The sequence below is a fragment of the Macrosteles quadrilineatus genome, unplaced genomic scaffold, assembly GCF_028750875.1.
Source record: "Macrosteles quadrilineatus isolate MER2022 unplaced genomic scaffold, UCM_ALF_1.0 Scaffold_5__1_contigs__length_97177068, whole genome shotgun sequence".
NCBI classification, from domain to species: Eukaryota; Metazoa; Arthropoda; class Insecta; order Hemiptera; family Cicadellidae; genus Macrosteles; species Macrosteles quadrilineatus.
Window position 1 is genome coordinate 82,118,321 of NW_026542598.1, and position 17,341 is coordinate 82,135,661.

At 34.8% G+C, this 17,341-nt stretch overlaps 1 protein-coding gene across 4 annotated transcripts in view; it reads right to left on the minus strand.

The window, feature by feature from the left end:
* LOC128994142 (gastrula zinc finger protein xLCGF3.1-like) overlaps positions 1-12,532 on the minus strand; it is a 31,422-nt gene extending 18,890 nt beyond the window's left edge. The window contains exons 1-3 of one of the 4 annotated variants that reach the window (XR_008490871.1): positions 12,484-12,532; positions 4,208-5,593; positions 1,393-1,891 (exon numbers count right to left, since the gene is read on the minus strand). Coding sequence is in view for 1 of the 4 variants with exons in the window: in XM_054418451.1 (XP_054274426.1) it covers positions 879-1,580 (702 nt within the window). In the remaining 3 variants the exon portion in view is untranslated. Of the gene's footprint in view, positions 1-513; positions 1,892-4,207; positions 5,594-12,483 lie in introns of those variants that run through there. The other 3 variants (XM_054418449.1, XM_054418451.1, XM_054418450.1) reach the window with 3 other exon arrangements.
* Between the last annotated feature and the right edge of the window lie 4,809 nt (positions 12,533-17,341).

Here is a 17,341-nt window from a genome sequence, read left to right on the forward strand (position 1 = left end):
AAATTACTAAATTTAATTTGTGATTGGGGAACACATGTTAAGAGTGATCCTGTCTTGCTCAAAAATACTACCTTTGAAAACAACTCTTACATTTGAAAAAAAACTTTGTATCCAATATGGCGGATCCAAGATGGCGGCCACAAATTTATACCCAGTCAAAATGAAGTACTTACTACTTTACAATGATCTGACGTGGACCGGAGTTGATATCTTAAGAAATGTAGAAAAAAGTATGGGGGGGAACTCATTTAAAACTCACCCTGTATGTTAAACTGCATGTTTGTCAAAAACTAAAATTCAATACAGTAAACAAACCTACTATTTCATAGCTATAATATCTACAAAAAATTTATATTGAATTCAAAAACATAAATTAGAGCTGTAAAACCCTGGCAGAGCTGGAACAACTTATTATATTTTATCCCTTCAAAAATTAAAATCACAGACAAAATTAATATTCTAAAAAATATTTAAGTAATACCTTATAGATTTATTCCTTTAATCTCTGGAGGATTTGAAAATGTGTTTAAAATTAAGTGAGAATAAAATTCTTATAACTATTTTCTTGTAGGTCACTCAGATAAATTAAAATGTATATTAAAATGATTTTGAATGCTAAATATTTGTCCTTAATGTTCCTTAATTTAGTTTTTCATTAAAAGGATTTTCTCATGTATGTTTTTGTAGTGCACTTACAAGGTCTATCTTCAGTATCCAAACCGAATGTACTGTACCTTCATATGTTTTTGGAAGAAAAAGGTTGCTGCAAAAACCTACTGCACTTTAGAGTCTCTGAGTCTCTCTACTGTGTGGACCCTTGTAATATGTGTTCTGATACAGCTTTTTAATGCAAAAGATTTTTCACATGTAGGGCACTTTTAAAGTCTCTCCCCTGTATGAACAAATGAATGTCTCTTCAATATGTCTTTGGTTGTAAAGGATTTTTCACATGTAGTGCACTTAAAAGGTCCCTTTTCTATATGAACAAATGAATGTCTCTTCAATTTGTCTTTAGTTTTAAAGGACTTTTCACATGTAGCGCACTTAAAAGGTCTCTCTCCTACATGCACTAATGAATGTCTCATCATGTTGCTTTTAGATGTAAAGGATTTTTCACATGAAGTGCACTTATAAGGTCTATCCCCTGTATGAACCAATGTGTGTTTCTTCATATTGCTTTTTGTTGAAAAGAACTTTCCACATGTAGCACACTCGTAAGGACTCTTTCCTATATGAACCAATGAATGTCTCTGCAATTTATTTTTGGTTGTAAAGGATTTTTCACATGAAGTGCACTTATAAGGTCTCTCTCCTGTATGAATCAATGAATGTGTCTTCATGTTGATTTTGTTTGCAAAGGATTTTCCACATGTAGAGCACTTGTAAGGCCTCTCCCCTGTATGAACCAATAAATGCCTCTTTACTTGCTGCTGTTTGAGAAAAGTTTTTCCACATATCAAACATTTGAAGGGACGCTCTCCTGTGTGATATAATATATGAACCTTCATTGCGTATAGAGTTGAACAGCGTTGCTCACATATTGGACACTTGAGGGGAAAATGTTTAGTCTGTGTTAACATTTCTACTCTTGCACTTTTTATTTCCGTTTAACTTATCACATAAATCTAGTAACTAATCAATAAACTCAACAAATCAGATGGATTTGAATGCATTCTATAAAGTAATCTTGTTTGTAGGACTTGTTAAATGTATAGCAATTACATGATAGACTTAATCTCTCATTCAACATTGTATCGTCTTGTAGTCAAATCTTGCTTTGCACAGGGTTTTACCTTTTTCTTTGTCTTTGTCTTTCTATATTTTTCTTTTGTATTATATTAATTCTTAAATCAACATAATCTGTTGCTTCAATCCCTTTTACTGTCTCAACCTACAACAAAAAAGTTCAATATAATTTAAATTCTAGTATAAACAAATTAATTACTAAATTTAATTTGTGAGGGAGAAAAACATCGTTAAGAGTGATTCCTCAAATTATTACTTCAGGGATAACCTTAATTAGTTTTCTTATGCTTAAATTAGATTATCTTTTCTTATGTCTGAAGTCATATATCTTCACTCCTGAAAAATATCATACCTTATTAAAAACTCGTAACCTTTTAATCTATTAAGGCACAGCCACCTCTAATACAAGGCCGCGGCGAGTGAAAAGCGGCAACGTCGCATCAGTGTCTTGGCGTTCGGTCGTTTTACCATTACAGTGAATGGAGGAGTCGCGTACACTACGTACATAATCGCGTTTCTACTACCTTTAATCATTAGTAATGACATTAAACTTCTTACTACAGCATGCCAGATAGATGTGATGTGCCTGGATGCAAGAATTATTACGATAGCTCAATTAAAAAATGAATAATACATACAGTGTTCTAAGATTCTACTTGATCCACCGCGTAAGCAACAATTTCTTTCTGCAATTCTTCGATCAAATTAGACATCTTAAATATATTCTCGTTTTTGTGTGAAACATTTTTCACGAATATGAGCTTAGATTAAATTTGTAAAAAATGTAAGAATAAGACAATGACGCGTATAAATATAGTCGGGAGAAGCAAGTTTTAGGTAGTAATACCGTACTATTTCCTTATTTATTTGTCTATCTTATTGATTAATGCTGTTGTTAAGTGATTAAAATAACTTAAATAAATGCAACTTCAAAGAAATAAGCCGGTGTTTCTGTTAAGTAGGCCTACTAGTAAAAAAATATGTAACCTACTGCACCATCTAACAATAAAAGCATCATAGTCTCCGAATCCAGTCTGAATGTTGATGTGATAAAAAATTCTATTAATATTGTGGAAAGCCATATGGAGGCCTAGCTTCTGAAATCGTTTACAAAATGGCAAACGTTTTTCTTAGTAATTATTCAAAGAAAATAAATTATTTAGTCAGTATGCCTTCAAAATGAAAACTTCAAATTTTGTTGTCGCTAACTTATGGTTTCCTCAGGTAGACTAAAACAGAATATTCTTATTAAAAATTTAAAATTAATTTTATTTGAACAAATTGTTAGATGGTAGTCTCTACAAATCCCAAAGTCTCTACAAATATTGAAGTGGCAATAAGTTAGTCCTACTGTATAACCATTCTTGGTATAGTAGCTTTATTTTGTAAAATTTAAGCACAGTCTGTCTAGTAGTTTTTACTATGTTGAATAACACACATATATACAGACACCATGAGATTGTTATATAATAGTGTAGATTATCAAATTAACAAAGGAAATATTTAAAGTTCATCTATTTCCACATTCATTGTACTTACAATACGATAAATACAACCAAAAACATTATGTTTGTATATTTTTAGTTTTAGACATATTGCGGTATGTTGAAATTTTTCACTAAATAAACAACCTAGATTACAATTTTGTCTATTTTACCATACCTTAAAATCTACTAAAATATGTTATTACGTATTTAAATACTTTCATTCATTGATACAGAGCAGCAATACTCTCATTGATGTTCATAGCCTAGCGCATGTGAAGACGGACGCAGAGGGGGTGTGATTGCGGCGTTGCCAGTTCGAACGTCGCGGCCTTGTATTAGAGGTTGCTGTGATTAAGGCCATTCTTTTGCAATAAAGGAATTTTATGAACATTCTGGAAATTAACATGTACAATTTCCTATTGTATTGACACTATTGTAATTATTGAGTGGTTTAATTACATAGTTTTGCATTAGGTCCGATCTCAGAAATTTGCTCGCTCCGCTCAACTAACAAGCTTTATATACTGGCCCTGGTGTATAAAGCAACCTTAAAAAAATCCAAACAAAATTGTTTGAATATCAAAAAATTGATAGCGCTGACTTGAACCCTCCACCGACAGTCTGTTCCCGCTCGTGTACCGGCAATGTTGCGTATTCATGATAGGCCTATCAAACTACATTTTTATTGTTTTTATGTCGTACGTGTCGTGTATAATGTTGTATGTCGTGTAATGTGTTGTGAAAACGAAGCTATTCAAGCGGATCTACATCTTCTTGTATTGAAGTGTTTGACAATGGCAGCTCGCCGAAACATGTAACACACGTTGACGAAAGTTACTTTTGGAACTGATAAAGGTATTGTAAAACCAGATATTTTAAAATTCTTATAACTATTTACTTGTAAGTCACTCAGATACAAAACAACATACTGTATTAAAATTATTTTAAATGCTAAATATTTTTCCTTCATGTACCTTAATTTGGTTTTGCGTGGAAAGGATTTTCACTTGTATATTTGTAGTGCACTTACAAGGTCTATCTTCAATATCCAAACCGTATGTACTGTACCTTGATGTTTTTTTTTTTGTAGTGCACTTTCAAGTTCTCCCCCCGGTATGAACCAATGAATGTCTCTTCAATTCCCATTCAGTTGTTAAGTGTTTTTCACATATAGTGCACTTATAACGTATCTCCCCTGGGTGAACCCTTGCAATATGATTTATCATAACATAATTACGTGCAAAGGATTTTTCACAAAAAGTGCACTTAAAAGGCTTCTCTCTTGTATGAATCAAAGTATGTTTCTTCAAATGGCCTTTGGTGTTCAATGATTTTTCACAAAAAGTGCACTTAAAAGGCTTCTCTCTTGTATGAATCAAAGTATGTTTCTTCAAATGGCCTTTGGTGTTCAATGATTTTTCACATAAAGTGCACTTATAAGGTCTCTCCCCTGTATGAACCAATGAATGTTGCTTCAATTCCCATTTGGTTGTAAAGTTTTTTTCACAAATAGTGCACTTATAACGTCTCTCCCCTGTATGAACCCTCGAAATATGTTTCATCATAAGAGTATTATATGCAAAGGATTTTTCACAAAAAGTGCACTTGTGAGGTCTATCCCCTGTATGAACCAATGTGTGTTTCTTCATATTTCCTTTTAATGAAAAGAACTTTCCGCATGTAGCACACTCGTAAGGTCTCTTTCCTGTATGAACCAATGAATGTCTCTGCAATTTATTTTTGGTTGTAAAGGATTTTTCACATGAAGTGCACTTATAAGGTCTCTCTCCTGTATGAACCAATGAATGTGTCTTCATGTTGATTTTGTTTGCAAAGGATTTTCCACATGTAGAGCACTTGTAAGGTCTCTCTCCTGTATGAACCAATAAATGCCTCTTTACATGCTGCTGTCTGAAAAAAGTTTTTTCACATATCAAACATTTGAAGGGACGCTCTCCTGTGTGATATAATATATGAACCTTCATTGCGGATAGAGTTGAACAGCATTGCACACATATTGGACACTTGAGAGGAAAATGTTTAGTCTGAGTTAACATTTCTACTCCTGCACTTTTTATTTCCGTGTAACTTATCACATAAATCTAGTAACTAATCAATAAACTCAACAAATCAGATGGATTTGAATACATTCTATAAAGTAACCTTGTTTGTAGGACTTGTTAAATGTATAGCAGTTACATGATAGACTTCATCTCTCATTCAACATTGTATCGTCTTGTAGTCAAATCTTGCTATGCACAGGGATTTGCCTTTTTCTCTTATTTTTCTATATTCTTCTATTGTATTATATTAATTCTTAAATCAATATAATCTGTTTTAATTCCTTTTACTGTCTCAACCTACAACAAAAAAATGGTATATATAATTTATATTCTAGTATAAACAAATTAATTACTAAATTTAATTTGTGAGGGAGAAAAACATCGTTAAGAGTGATTCCTCAAATTATTACTTCAGGGATAGCCTTAATTAGTTTTCTTTTGCTTAAATTAGATTATCTTTTCTTATGTCTGTAGTCATATATCTTCAATTCTGAAAAATATCATACCTTATTAAAAACACGTAACCTATTAATCTGTTGATGCCATTCTTTTGCAATATTTTGTACTCTCGAACAAAGAATATATGACTATGAGTATCACTATGAAATATTACAATAATTTCTACGAGTTCAAGAATATCATAATGATAAAAAATCAGGGAACCCTCCACCCCACCCCTCTAGAGTAAATAGATTTATCTTAGGCTGCCAAGCACAAGATTGAAAATAAAATTCCGCTAATAAATAGAAACCCCTCAAATCCAAACAACCTGTTGCGGGAATAACTTTGCTGTATTTAAAACTAGCAGAATGCCTGTCTTTTGTTCGAGGTTGGCGTATAAGTATAAAATGCTTATTGCAGTTATACTCGTGCTTTGCATTTGCAATGGGAGAGGACACGGTTTGAGAAAATTTGGTTCTTTTAATTTACGGTACTGTATGCTATAACCTACAGACCTCTTGACTATTAATACGACTTCAGTATCCAATAGTCAATGGTACAACACATCTACCATAGCCATAATGTTCTACTACTACACCTTAACAATAAAAAAGTAAATTATAGAATATTCACATAATATAACAAAAATATTAATAAATTAAATACTCTCGCCGCAGAAAACCTGCAGACTAAGCGAATTTCCATTTACCTGGCTGGATTCCTACTAAAATATTCCCTAAAAATTTACAGATTTATTTCCTATTTAATTGACATTAGTTTTGGTGAGTACTGTACTTAGGTTTTCTGCTACAGGGAAGATATTGAAATGTGTTTTTTTTTTTATTGCAATGTTGATAGCTTAGTATTAAATAAACAAAATTTCAAAATTTGCTTTAAATATATCCATAAACAAGCAAACTATAACAGTTTATTTATTCTACATAAGAATAACATAAGAATTTTAAATTTACAATTTTTTAAATTATCTCCGTAACCGTTGGGCATACAACAACGCTTCAATATACAATATTTCTTTTTAAGCTCTACAAAATGGTTTGGAGAGGTATTATAAAATTTTGTGTTTTTAGGATGGAAAACGGGAAAATATTAATTTTTACCCAATAAACCCCCCCATAAACCCCCGTTACCATAGTCCGATTATGCTGGTTCGCAAACTCGTTCGAATAAATGTAGGTTTACACGTTTATACCAAATTTCATCAAAATCGGATGATTTTTGCTTGAGTTATTGCGCTAACGGACACACACACACACACATTATAAATATGAATTTGAACGGATGGTGTTTTTGGCCTCTGGGAACCTTAAAACGAAAAAGTAAATCGGTCCCGGGTCTAGGCCTTACCATGAGACCTGCGGTAATAATAGCTTATTCCCTATATAGGAAATTCGCTAAAACATAAACTTAACTGTAAACAATCCTACTTTGACGGTTATTACAGTAGACTCCCAATTATCCGGACTCCTAGGGACCGAGGCCAGTCCGGATAATGTTTTTCCGGTTAAACCGACATCCCCAAAAACTAGTTAAAATGGACCATTTAAATGCATACTGTATACATTTTTTTACTTAAATTTAGGAGAGCATTGTATTTAGACAAGTCTCAAACCTTTAACTGGTCCTTTAACCTTTAACTTTTAACTGGTCTCAAATCTTTCCCACGAGAACAGTCATTTCAATACTGCCCATATCTTGACAATCTAGTCCAGTTAAACTGATGTGCTGATAAAAATTGTCCGGTTAAAGAGATGTCATTTCCGCCGAGTGTAGTCTGGTTAAACCGTTGTCCGGTTAAAAGGTGTTCGGATAAGAGGGAGTCTACTGTATTGTATATTACAGCTTTATGTTGCTGCTTGGTTCAAATTAGCTGTTGTCAAAAATGCAAAAAAATTCATGGTGCTGCAACCGTTTGATAAACCTTATTAGACCACTAGTTCACCGGTGCTTGGTGATCGGTAGCACCACCGCTCCAAAACAATTATGACAAAAATATGCTTAGCGTATTAAATATATAGATATTTTACACAACTAAGTGGTAGGTTTATTTATGTCATTGATTATAAAAATAAAGAAAGATTCTATAACTGTAAGTTATGAAAATTATGTTATTGATATATATTAATGTAAACAGTCGGACAATTACAATGTAGATCATACTTTTTTTGTAAATTTGGTGGCTTTTTGTTTATAAATTCGATCTAATTAACAAGTGTTTGGATTAGGCGGTATAGTACATCTTCCCGTTGCGAAGCACAGGTTCAGCAGCTAGTTTGAAATAAAGTTAAAACAGGTGATACAAAGGATAAATTGGGAAAATTAGTTTATATGAAAAATAATCCTTAGAATTTTGATTTTGAATATATTACAATATTGTTCTTGATGTAGCCTAATTAGTTTCAGTAATTCAGAGTTAATAATGGGACCCGTCTCTATTATTTAGCAAAATAATTTTGGTCACTTTTTTCCATAAAATAAAATTCTTACGCATTAGTCTTCCAAACCACAACCTTAGACCATAGATAAAACCTACTCCACTAGTAGATTTCTCATACTTATGGAACAGCCAAAGACAATTTTATTGTTAGTTCTTTACGGTGTACTGCTAAGGTTGTGTTTTGTTTGCAATTTGTTTCTTGTTATTTCAGTAATTTAAAACCTTGTTTAACCAAATAATAGATCTAATCATAAACTATAACTCCTCCCCTAGTTATATAACCAAACAGTAAAGCACAAATCAAGAAATTAACCTAAAAAAAATAGAAACAAAATTTTGTCAACACTAGTGTCCAGTGTAAATGAACTAGACACGAAAAACGAGCTTCAAAATTTACAATGGAAAGAGAAGTCTCCTTGTGTTAGTCTATGTTTAGTTAGACTGGCTGGTTGAAAATCCTCTAGACCCCTATACACAAATTTGATGATTTCTTTGAAACTGTTGTTAGCTAAGTAAGCCTTCAACTTGAATGGGCTGTGTGTATCCTGATTTTGTATAGTGCATGCAATTTTGTGTGAACTGCATGGTTTGCTTTGTATTATTTTGTGCATGGGTTTTTTTCATTTTTTGTAGATGGTTTGTTATGATTGACTTTTGCTTGGTTTGATTATTTAAGACTTAATTCATTTTATGCTTGCAAGTACACTGCACGATATAGCCTATAACAATGTATTGTTGATAGCGTTAGTAGGCTCACGAAGTATTCAATCACCAAGTTTAATCCTGATAAAACTCAGAAGCCTTTTTATGGCTTGAAACTGAAATCGGCTGTCCTTATAGGCCTAACCATTGGGCTTTTAACAAAATGGTCCTGGCTAAAGAACCGGCTCATGGCTGATCTTACTCAATACAAAGCTACACAGATCCGTTCTTACCTCTCCCTGCATATTCAGCTTAAACACGTAGGCTAAACAAAGTAGGTCTCTATTTTGTAGAGTGATTAAATGATCAAATGCAAACTAACCGATAAAAGATCCACCTGATCTCACAGCAACAAAGCAGTTGTTTAACTACAGTATCCAATAATCTTTAACAGCTCTTCAATTATTTTACCTTAGCCTCAAAACATGTCTCTTTGTATGTCTAGGGGATGTTTGGATATAATAAAGCCTAGGCTACTTACCAATTGGCTTTTGTGACTGTTGCAGGTAGGCCTACCGTACAGAATATTCTATATTCCTACCTCTGCTTCTTTCAGCCTTGTTAGCAGTGTGATAGCCACTTGGTTTGGTACCTCTACCTCTATCTCTATCTTCACTGGTGCAGTCATTAACTTAAGAGTATTTCCATACGCAGGATTATTACTTATACTGGAAACAGGAGTTTTAGACCATCAGCGGCATTTTAGTAACGGTAGGTAGACTTCCGTATCTGTTGGAACAAACAACCGAATGAAAATTTCAATTGATATATCGAATGAAACAATCAAATACCTAATCAATATTTTCATTCAGTTGTTTGTGCCAAACAGATATAAAAGTCTACCCGAAACGGCCCACACAGGATGCAGAATAAAACGGGATTTTCAGCTCTTAACGTCTGTTTTTATTGGTAGCGGTAACTAAGTTAAAGAACTAACTTAGCACGATATGTCAAATTAAACACCCGGGAATGAACGAAAAAAATTGTGCAGGACAAAACAGGATTTTTTATTATTCAAAAGCAGGATAAAATGGGACTTTCTCAACCCGGTGAGCAGGATTATTTTTTTGGTCATGTGGATACACTGCAACCATTACTCTTACTCTACTGACTGACTCACAAACAAGTTAGCACCAACAATCCTCCAATGATCATCTCAAACAAACTATAGGCCCTAACCTCAACTAAGTTTACAAAGACTGATATTTCATTCGTAAGAAAGTACTATCAATCAAAACATAGTTTTTAGTTCTCTAAAGATAATAGGCTAGAAAGCCAATTTAATAAGTGTTGACTATTTAACCTTCTCTTTCCTAGTGATTTTAAACCTCACAGCAGCACAGGTGGTTTTTTAGCAATAAGTTATAAGTTACCATTGACTTTTTGAAGGGAGAATAGACTTTAAGCTTAGGTTAAACATACTCCCTTGTGTTAACTTACTTAGGCCCGATTTCACCAAATTCTCGCTAACGATGGTTTAGTTAAACTTCGGTTAAAACTAACCGATGATTTAAACCACAGTTAAGGAAATCTGGTTTCACCAATGAAAACGCGTCAAAACTAACGCTGGTTTTATAAACGAGAGTTTAGAGTAAAATCCAGGTGGCAGTGGCAGTGAACTGTCATAATACCGGGCTGTTACGGGAGCAAGTAAACATAACCTAGAAAATAAATCAGTGTTTATGAGGTAGTGAAAACAAAACTGGAGACAGCAAGCTTACAGGAATACAATAGATTCTGAGCAAAATAACAACAGAAAGCAAGAATAAATACCAAAACAATTAACATAAGTAATTAAAGGCAAATCAATGTTGATCAAACATATTCGAGGAACAAATTGGTTGAGTTTTGCGGTCGAGTCAAGACTCACCAATCCAACTTTTTACAGGGATGTTCAATATTCTGTTTGTTCGCTAACCAGTTTGGTACATTTGAAGTAGTGAAAAAAAACTGGAGTCAAAAGAATTACAAGAACGAGACACAATGTAGATAACACCAAAATAATTATTTTCTATCAAATACTAGCAGAATAATGACAATTTAGGTTTAGATTTTGGTTTACTTACGTCTGACCGAACGCAAAACAATTGTTTGATTGTTGGGTTAGGGTTACCCAAAGCCGGGAGAAGGAAAAGGGAGCCTATTTTTTCGAACAATGAAATAATAAATTTGATAATGTAGGTCGAAGAGCCGGGACACTCTTTTTAGCCGGGATAAAAGAGTACGGCTCTTGATCGCCAATCAGTTCAATGCGGTCGCTGATCACAGATATACGCTTTAACTAAAAGCCTTAAGTGGGATAACCTAAAGCAATGCACTATGTGGGATAGCCTAAACACAAACCACTACAGTGATTTGTATTCATTTCCTAAAGAAAAAGGCTAAACGTTTTGATTGTTCATATCTAATAATAAAATCAATTTCATCTTTGTTATTAAAATCACTAACCCTTTCTCTTATCCACCTAGTTAGGCGAACAACATAGGCTACTATTCATTGCCATCACATCACTTACTTTCAAAAGCTAATTCGTACCGTATTCTCTTCTACCATTTCGCCTTTCCATATAAACTTTTAACTTAAAACCAGCTGATATTTACTTAACGAAAGATTAAAGAAGTTAAGTTAACCGGTCAAAATTGGGCAGTTAATTATCTAACGACGGTTTAGTCTAAACTAGCGCTAACGGCGAGTGGTGAAATCCGATTTCGTCAGTTAAGAGCTAACTGCAGTTAGAGCAAGGCTTAACGGCGGTTTAAAAGTTTGGTGAAATCGGGCCTTAGTCTATGCTTTAGGCCAGGTTAAGTTGTAGCATAGACAAAAAGAATTAAATATAGACCGTCAGCTGTGCTGCGGTTACCATAGGTTCTGGCGCACACCGCTTGGAGCACCACGGTAGTTACGGCGTACGCGCTACGTAAACTACAGCGGTGTGCGCCGGAACCTATGGTAACCATGGCAACCGCAGCACGGCTGACAGTCTATATTTCATTCTTTTTGTCTATGGTTGTAGTCTCTATTACCATTAAAACTAATTTAATTTAAGAGATATTATTTTAAGATATTTACCTCTGGGGCTACCACGATAAATACAAAATTATTTTCAAAATGCTTTTAAACAAAACAGGTATTACCAATCTGATCCCGACGTCGTGAATGGTCGCAAAAGTGAGATTTTTTTCCATATTGACCTAAATTTTAAGATGAACCCGAAAATGACGTTTTGGTAGGCTATTTATTGCGACGAAAAATAACATTGCCAGGTTCACACAAGTGAACAACACAAATAAACAAGTTAAATTTGCGTATTAACCGACAGCTGATCTTAATATCAAGGATATTAGAAATCATCACAGGAACCTATAGATTTTTATATCACTAAAACAAGATTTTTAGCTGAAAATAACGTTGCAAAAATTTTTCCTCGCTCAATATTAACGGAGTTACGGTTATTTTAAGTTTGATTTACTTTGTTTTATTGACCTAACCTACTTGTAAGCATCGGCGTGATTTTTAAGCCTACGAAATTTTCTCTCCAGGTACTTTGATATATTACGTTAATTGTAAGTAATTAAAGTAGAAGACTCACTTTTTACCTGGAAATAACGGTGCAGAAATATCTCCGAGTTCCTTTTTTTATCTACCTTCTATTCTATCTAAAGTCTTCTTCTACTGCCGCAGTGATGCTTGCCGTTGCCGCCTGCCGGTTGCCTTGCCGCTTGCCGCATTACGGAACAACGATGTAAAAACTACATGAGTTGTTTATATCGTTGTTACGGAATTACGGACTAGCCTTGTAGAAATAGAACTGTACGACTGTACTGACTGAACTCTTCTGAACTGAATCTTTCACCTTTCTGAATCTGACTGAACTGAACTGAAATGATTTTTTGTTTAACATCTATCTATATATTTAATACGCGACATGAAACTTTGTGAACAATAAGGCTTTTTTGTTTTAAGATTTAACCCCACATATTATATACCAAAATGTTCGTCTATGTGTGTAGATGTGCAAACAAGCTTTAGATTTACGAAATATATCTTTTTAAGGGCATGGCCTGTCCTCAAAGTTCCTTTCATAAGGATAACATTGTGACTGATTTGAATGTTATTATATTCTGAAACAGATGTCAATAAATTAGTTTAAAGAAAAATAAATCCCAGCTGTTATGTTTGGTTTTGAAATGTAAACAGTTTGCATGTTTTTAAAAATAATTATAAACCCTGAAATAGTTATTTGTGTAACTAGTGGTGAAAGTGGCACTTTGCTGCACACGAGAGCAATGTTTACGCATGAGCCGCAGGCGAGTGCGGAATGATCTCGAGTGCAGCAAAGGCCTTTTTCACTCGTGTTACACATTATATTTTTCCTACAGTCACTATAAAGCATATGAATAATTAGTCTTTCAAACACTATACAACACGTTTTTAGGTTCAGCTGGCAAGTGGCAACTCAAATGGTGCTCTAGAGAAAGTAGTACCCGCGGTCCATATCACTCCGCTATTTTTCCTCGTCAAGAAATGTGCTCCGCGTTTTGAGAATATAGTTCCGTATGTTTTTGTAATTTGAAGTGGTTTCCGCGCCTAAAAAAAATGCTATAAAGGTATTTTCTTGTTTATTAAGATCGTAGGAATGTTTTAAAAACGTTTAAAAGAAAAGTCCAGAAAGTTCAGAAATACCGAAACTATAAACACGAAATGACAGGTTAAATCGTAGTTATAATAGTCAATCAGCTGCTCATAGTATTATTATCTTTAAGTGTTGCCAACCTATTTCCAAGCGTACTCGGATTACGTGCATAATAGAACCACGCTGTTTTGTGTTGTTTCGTTGGAATCCTGATGTGCGGCAAAGTATAAACCGTACGGCAAAGTATAAACCGTACGGCAAAGTATAAATGTGCAGCAATTAGCAGCTTTCTGTACTATAAACAGTACAAGGAAGCCAACTTGACGTACGATGATTAACCATTGATAAAGAAAACCCCTCAATATATTTCATATAAGTTTGCCAAAAGGCTGTTTAATAATTAATATATAAACAGTCATATGTTTTTCAATTGTTTTGTAAAAAGAAAATAGTTTAGTATGTTGTTTTGTTGAATACAATAAAGAAGATACCTAGTTGTTGTTAAAATTTATTTTGTCATTTCTAATGTTTGATATTAATCGTCCGTGATATCAAAGGAATTGAATCACGTACAGTATAGTGACGACATAAATTGGCGACCGTGACAGGACTTTTAATTTAGAAATGACAAAATTAGGAGAACCACCAGCAGACCCGGTGAGTATGTTACTAGTAAAGATTTCGGCACAGTTAGATACTCGATCAAAACAATTGGATACTCATTTGGCAGGCATCAAAAATGTAATTTCATCCTCCATTAAAAAGATTTCGGAAAACCAAAACCAATCAAAATTAGAAACTAAAATTATTACTAACACCTATGAAACAGATAAATCGGACATCGAAATTAAATACAATGAAATCAAATTCAACAACCGGGAAAATATCTTGGAGTTAGCAAAGGACTCATCGGCCATCCTGGGAGGTATAGAGATCCTACGTCAGACAGAGACGTTTGAGGACTCATCGTCCATCCCGGGAGGTATAGAGATCCTACGTCAGACAGAGACGTTTGAGGACTCATCGTCCATCCTGGGAGGTATAGAGATCCTACGTCAGACAGAGACGTTTGATGACTCATTGGCCTTCTCGGGAGATACAGATAATATCCTGAATAGTACAGAGATGGTCCAGGACTCATCAGCTATCTTGGGAGATAGAGAAGAGATCTTTCGACAAACAGTGATCGTCAAGGAATCATTAGCCATCTTGGAAGATGGAAAAGAGATCCTGCGACCAACAGAGAGGGTCGAGTACTCATCTGTCATCACAGGAGTTGCAGAAGAGATCCTGCAACGGACAGAGATGGTCGAGGACTCATCGGTCATCGTAGGAGGTGCAGAAGAGATCCTGCGACAGACAGAGAGGATCGAGGACTCATCGGTTATCATAGGAGGTGCAGAGGAGATCCTGCTACGGACAGAGATGCTCGGAGACTCATCAGCCATCTTAGGAGATGGAAAAGAGATCCTGCGACCAACAGAGAGGGTCGAGGACTTATCGGTCATCAAAGGAGGTGCAGAAGAGATCCTGCGACGGACAGTGATGGTCGAGGACTCATCAGCCATCTCGGGAGATGAGGATGGGATCTTGCATTGGACCGATTCTCCTGGGGTCACGTCAACTGCAAAGGACACCGAGATACTACCTGCACTCAATGTTACGTCGTGTGAATACTTCGAGGAGGCCAAGGATACGATGAGAGGGAAGAAGCAAGAACTGAAGCTCAGGCAGTGGGACAAGATGGTCCCTAAACACTGCAACAGGCAACATTGTCTGTTACAGTACCAACAAAAGGTGGAAAGGGAAAGGAAGACCAAAAAGAGAGAATACCTTTACTTAAAACTGAGAAATTGTCAGAAGTTGCAGCAGGTCAACCAGTCTGAGAGTTATGGTGAAGGTAGTGGAAGAGTAAGGAAAAAGGATGGTGGAAAATATGTGGAATCTGCAAGTGAAGAAGGAAGTAATGAAGAGCGACGGAGAAAGAAAGGAAGACCTTCTAAGAGAAAGACACTTAAAAAGAAAAACACCACATATTCCAAGAAAAAGAGGTTCAAGTGCAGAAATGAATCTAGAACCAGATTTAACAACTAGTTTTAAAATTTTCAAAATATATATTGAGGGTTTTGGGGGGGGATGATTGACGTACGATGATTAACCATTGATAAAGAAAACCCCTCAATATATTTCATATAAGTTTGCCAAAAGACTGTTTAATAATTAATATATAAACAGTCATATGTTTTTCAATTGTTTTGTAAAAAGAAAATAGTTTAGTATGTTGTTTTGTTGAATACAATAAAGAAGATAGCTAGTTTTTGTTAAAATTTGTTTTGTCATTTCTAATGTTTGATATTAATCGTCCGTGATATCAAAGGGATTGAATCACGTACAGTATAGTGACGATGACAAACTTTGTTGGGTGACTGTAGGAAAAGAAATTTTACCTATAGGACACGACGGGAGAATTTTTTTATATTATAGTTTCTATTATACATGCCAAGGACCCGACGGAAAAGAAATATTGCCGGTCGGACACGGCGAGTCAACATACGGCAATCAATGCAAAACGTAAGGAGCCCAGACGAGGAGCTGGAACAGTTAGTGGTAACGTGTACTTACAAAATTGTACTGACTAATACAAGAATTCAGCAGCATTCGCTTGGCGAGATGGCATTAAAATGTCAGAAATGTGGTGCGCTAAATTTTAAAGAAAAAAAGAGGACGAGGCAAAGGATTTTCATCCTGCTGTCATAAAGGAAAAGTGCATCTACCACCATACCGAGAAAGCCGGTATATCCAGACAGGGTGTCCACCAGGCCAACAAAAAAAAATTCATGAGTAATTCAAGAGCAAAAAAATCCAGTACGGTAGTACAGACATAGACTAACCTGTTTTATCTATGGTACAGAGTACAGTTCGTACTTTTCAAACTAAAATTTCCAACGTGTTCTGCGCCAACTCTCGCATTGCTGTTTTAGCGCTAACACAGCTCGCTATTATAGTTATCGGATAGAGCATTCTCAGTTAAAGAAACAAAATTTATGATTACTGTAATATTGCCTGACACAAGTATTCAATTTTTACTAGTTTTATTTAATTTACAATCTGTTCAACAAAAATAGAACAATAAGCAAATATGATAAAATTTAAACACAGTAGTTAGTCTTTATATCCAACAATAAAGCTAACACACAAACTTTGCATATTGGTACGAAGTTTAAAGTCCATAAATCTCTAAACACGACTACTCAGGTCCAAAACATGGCATCTTTTCAATCTATACAGTTGCTGTTGTCCAACAAATTCAAAGCAAGGTAGTTGGGATGGTACTCTAATTTCTTTAAGTATTTTGCACTTAACCTTGAAATTTCTTCTTTGACCGTTGGGGTTCGACTCCGACTGTCTCTATGGAGCACTTCGTTGTTAACGAACCAAATTGCCTGGAGAATGTGCCTTAGAACCTTGGATTGGAATCTTTGGATGATGTTCAGATTTGATTCACTGGATGTCCCCCACAGTTGGATACCATACGTCCATACTGGTTGTAAAATAGTTTTATATAAAAGTAATTTATTTTCTGTTGTTAATTTAGAATTTGGATTTAATAGCCAAGAAAGATTTTTAAATTTTAAATTTAACGAAATCCTCTTGTTCCAGATGTGGCTTTTCCAAGTGAGTCTTCTAGGGGCAAGCCCAAGTATTTAACCTCATTGCACTGTGGGATTTGAACGTTGTTTAGGGTAACTGGAGGACACGTGTCTAATCTTGTTGTAAAGGTTGTATGGACCTTTCCCAGTGCACGTTAGCACGT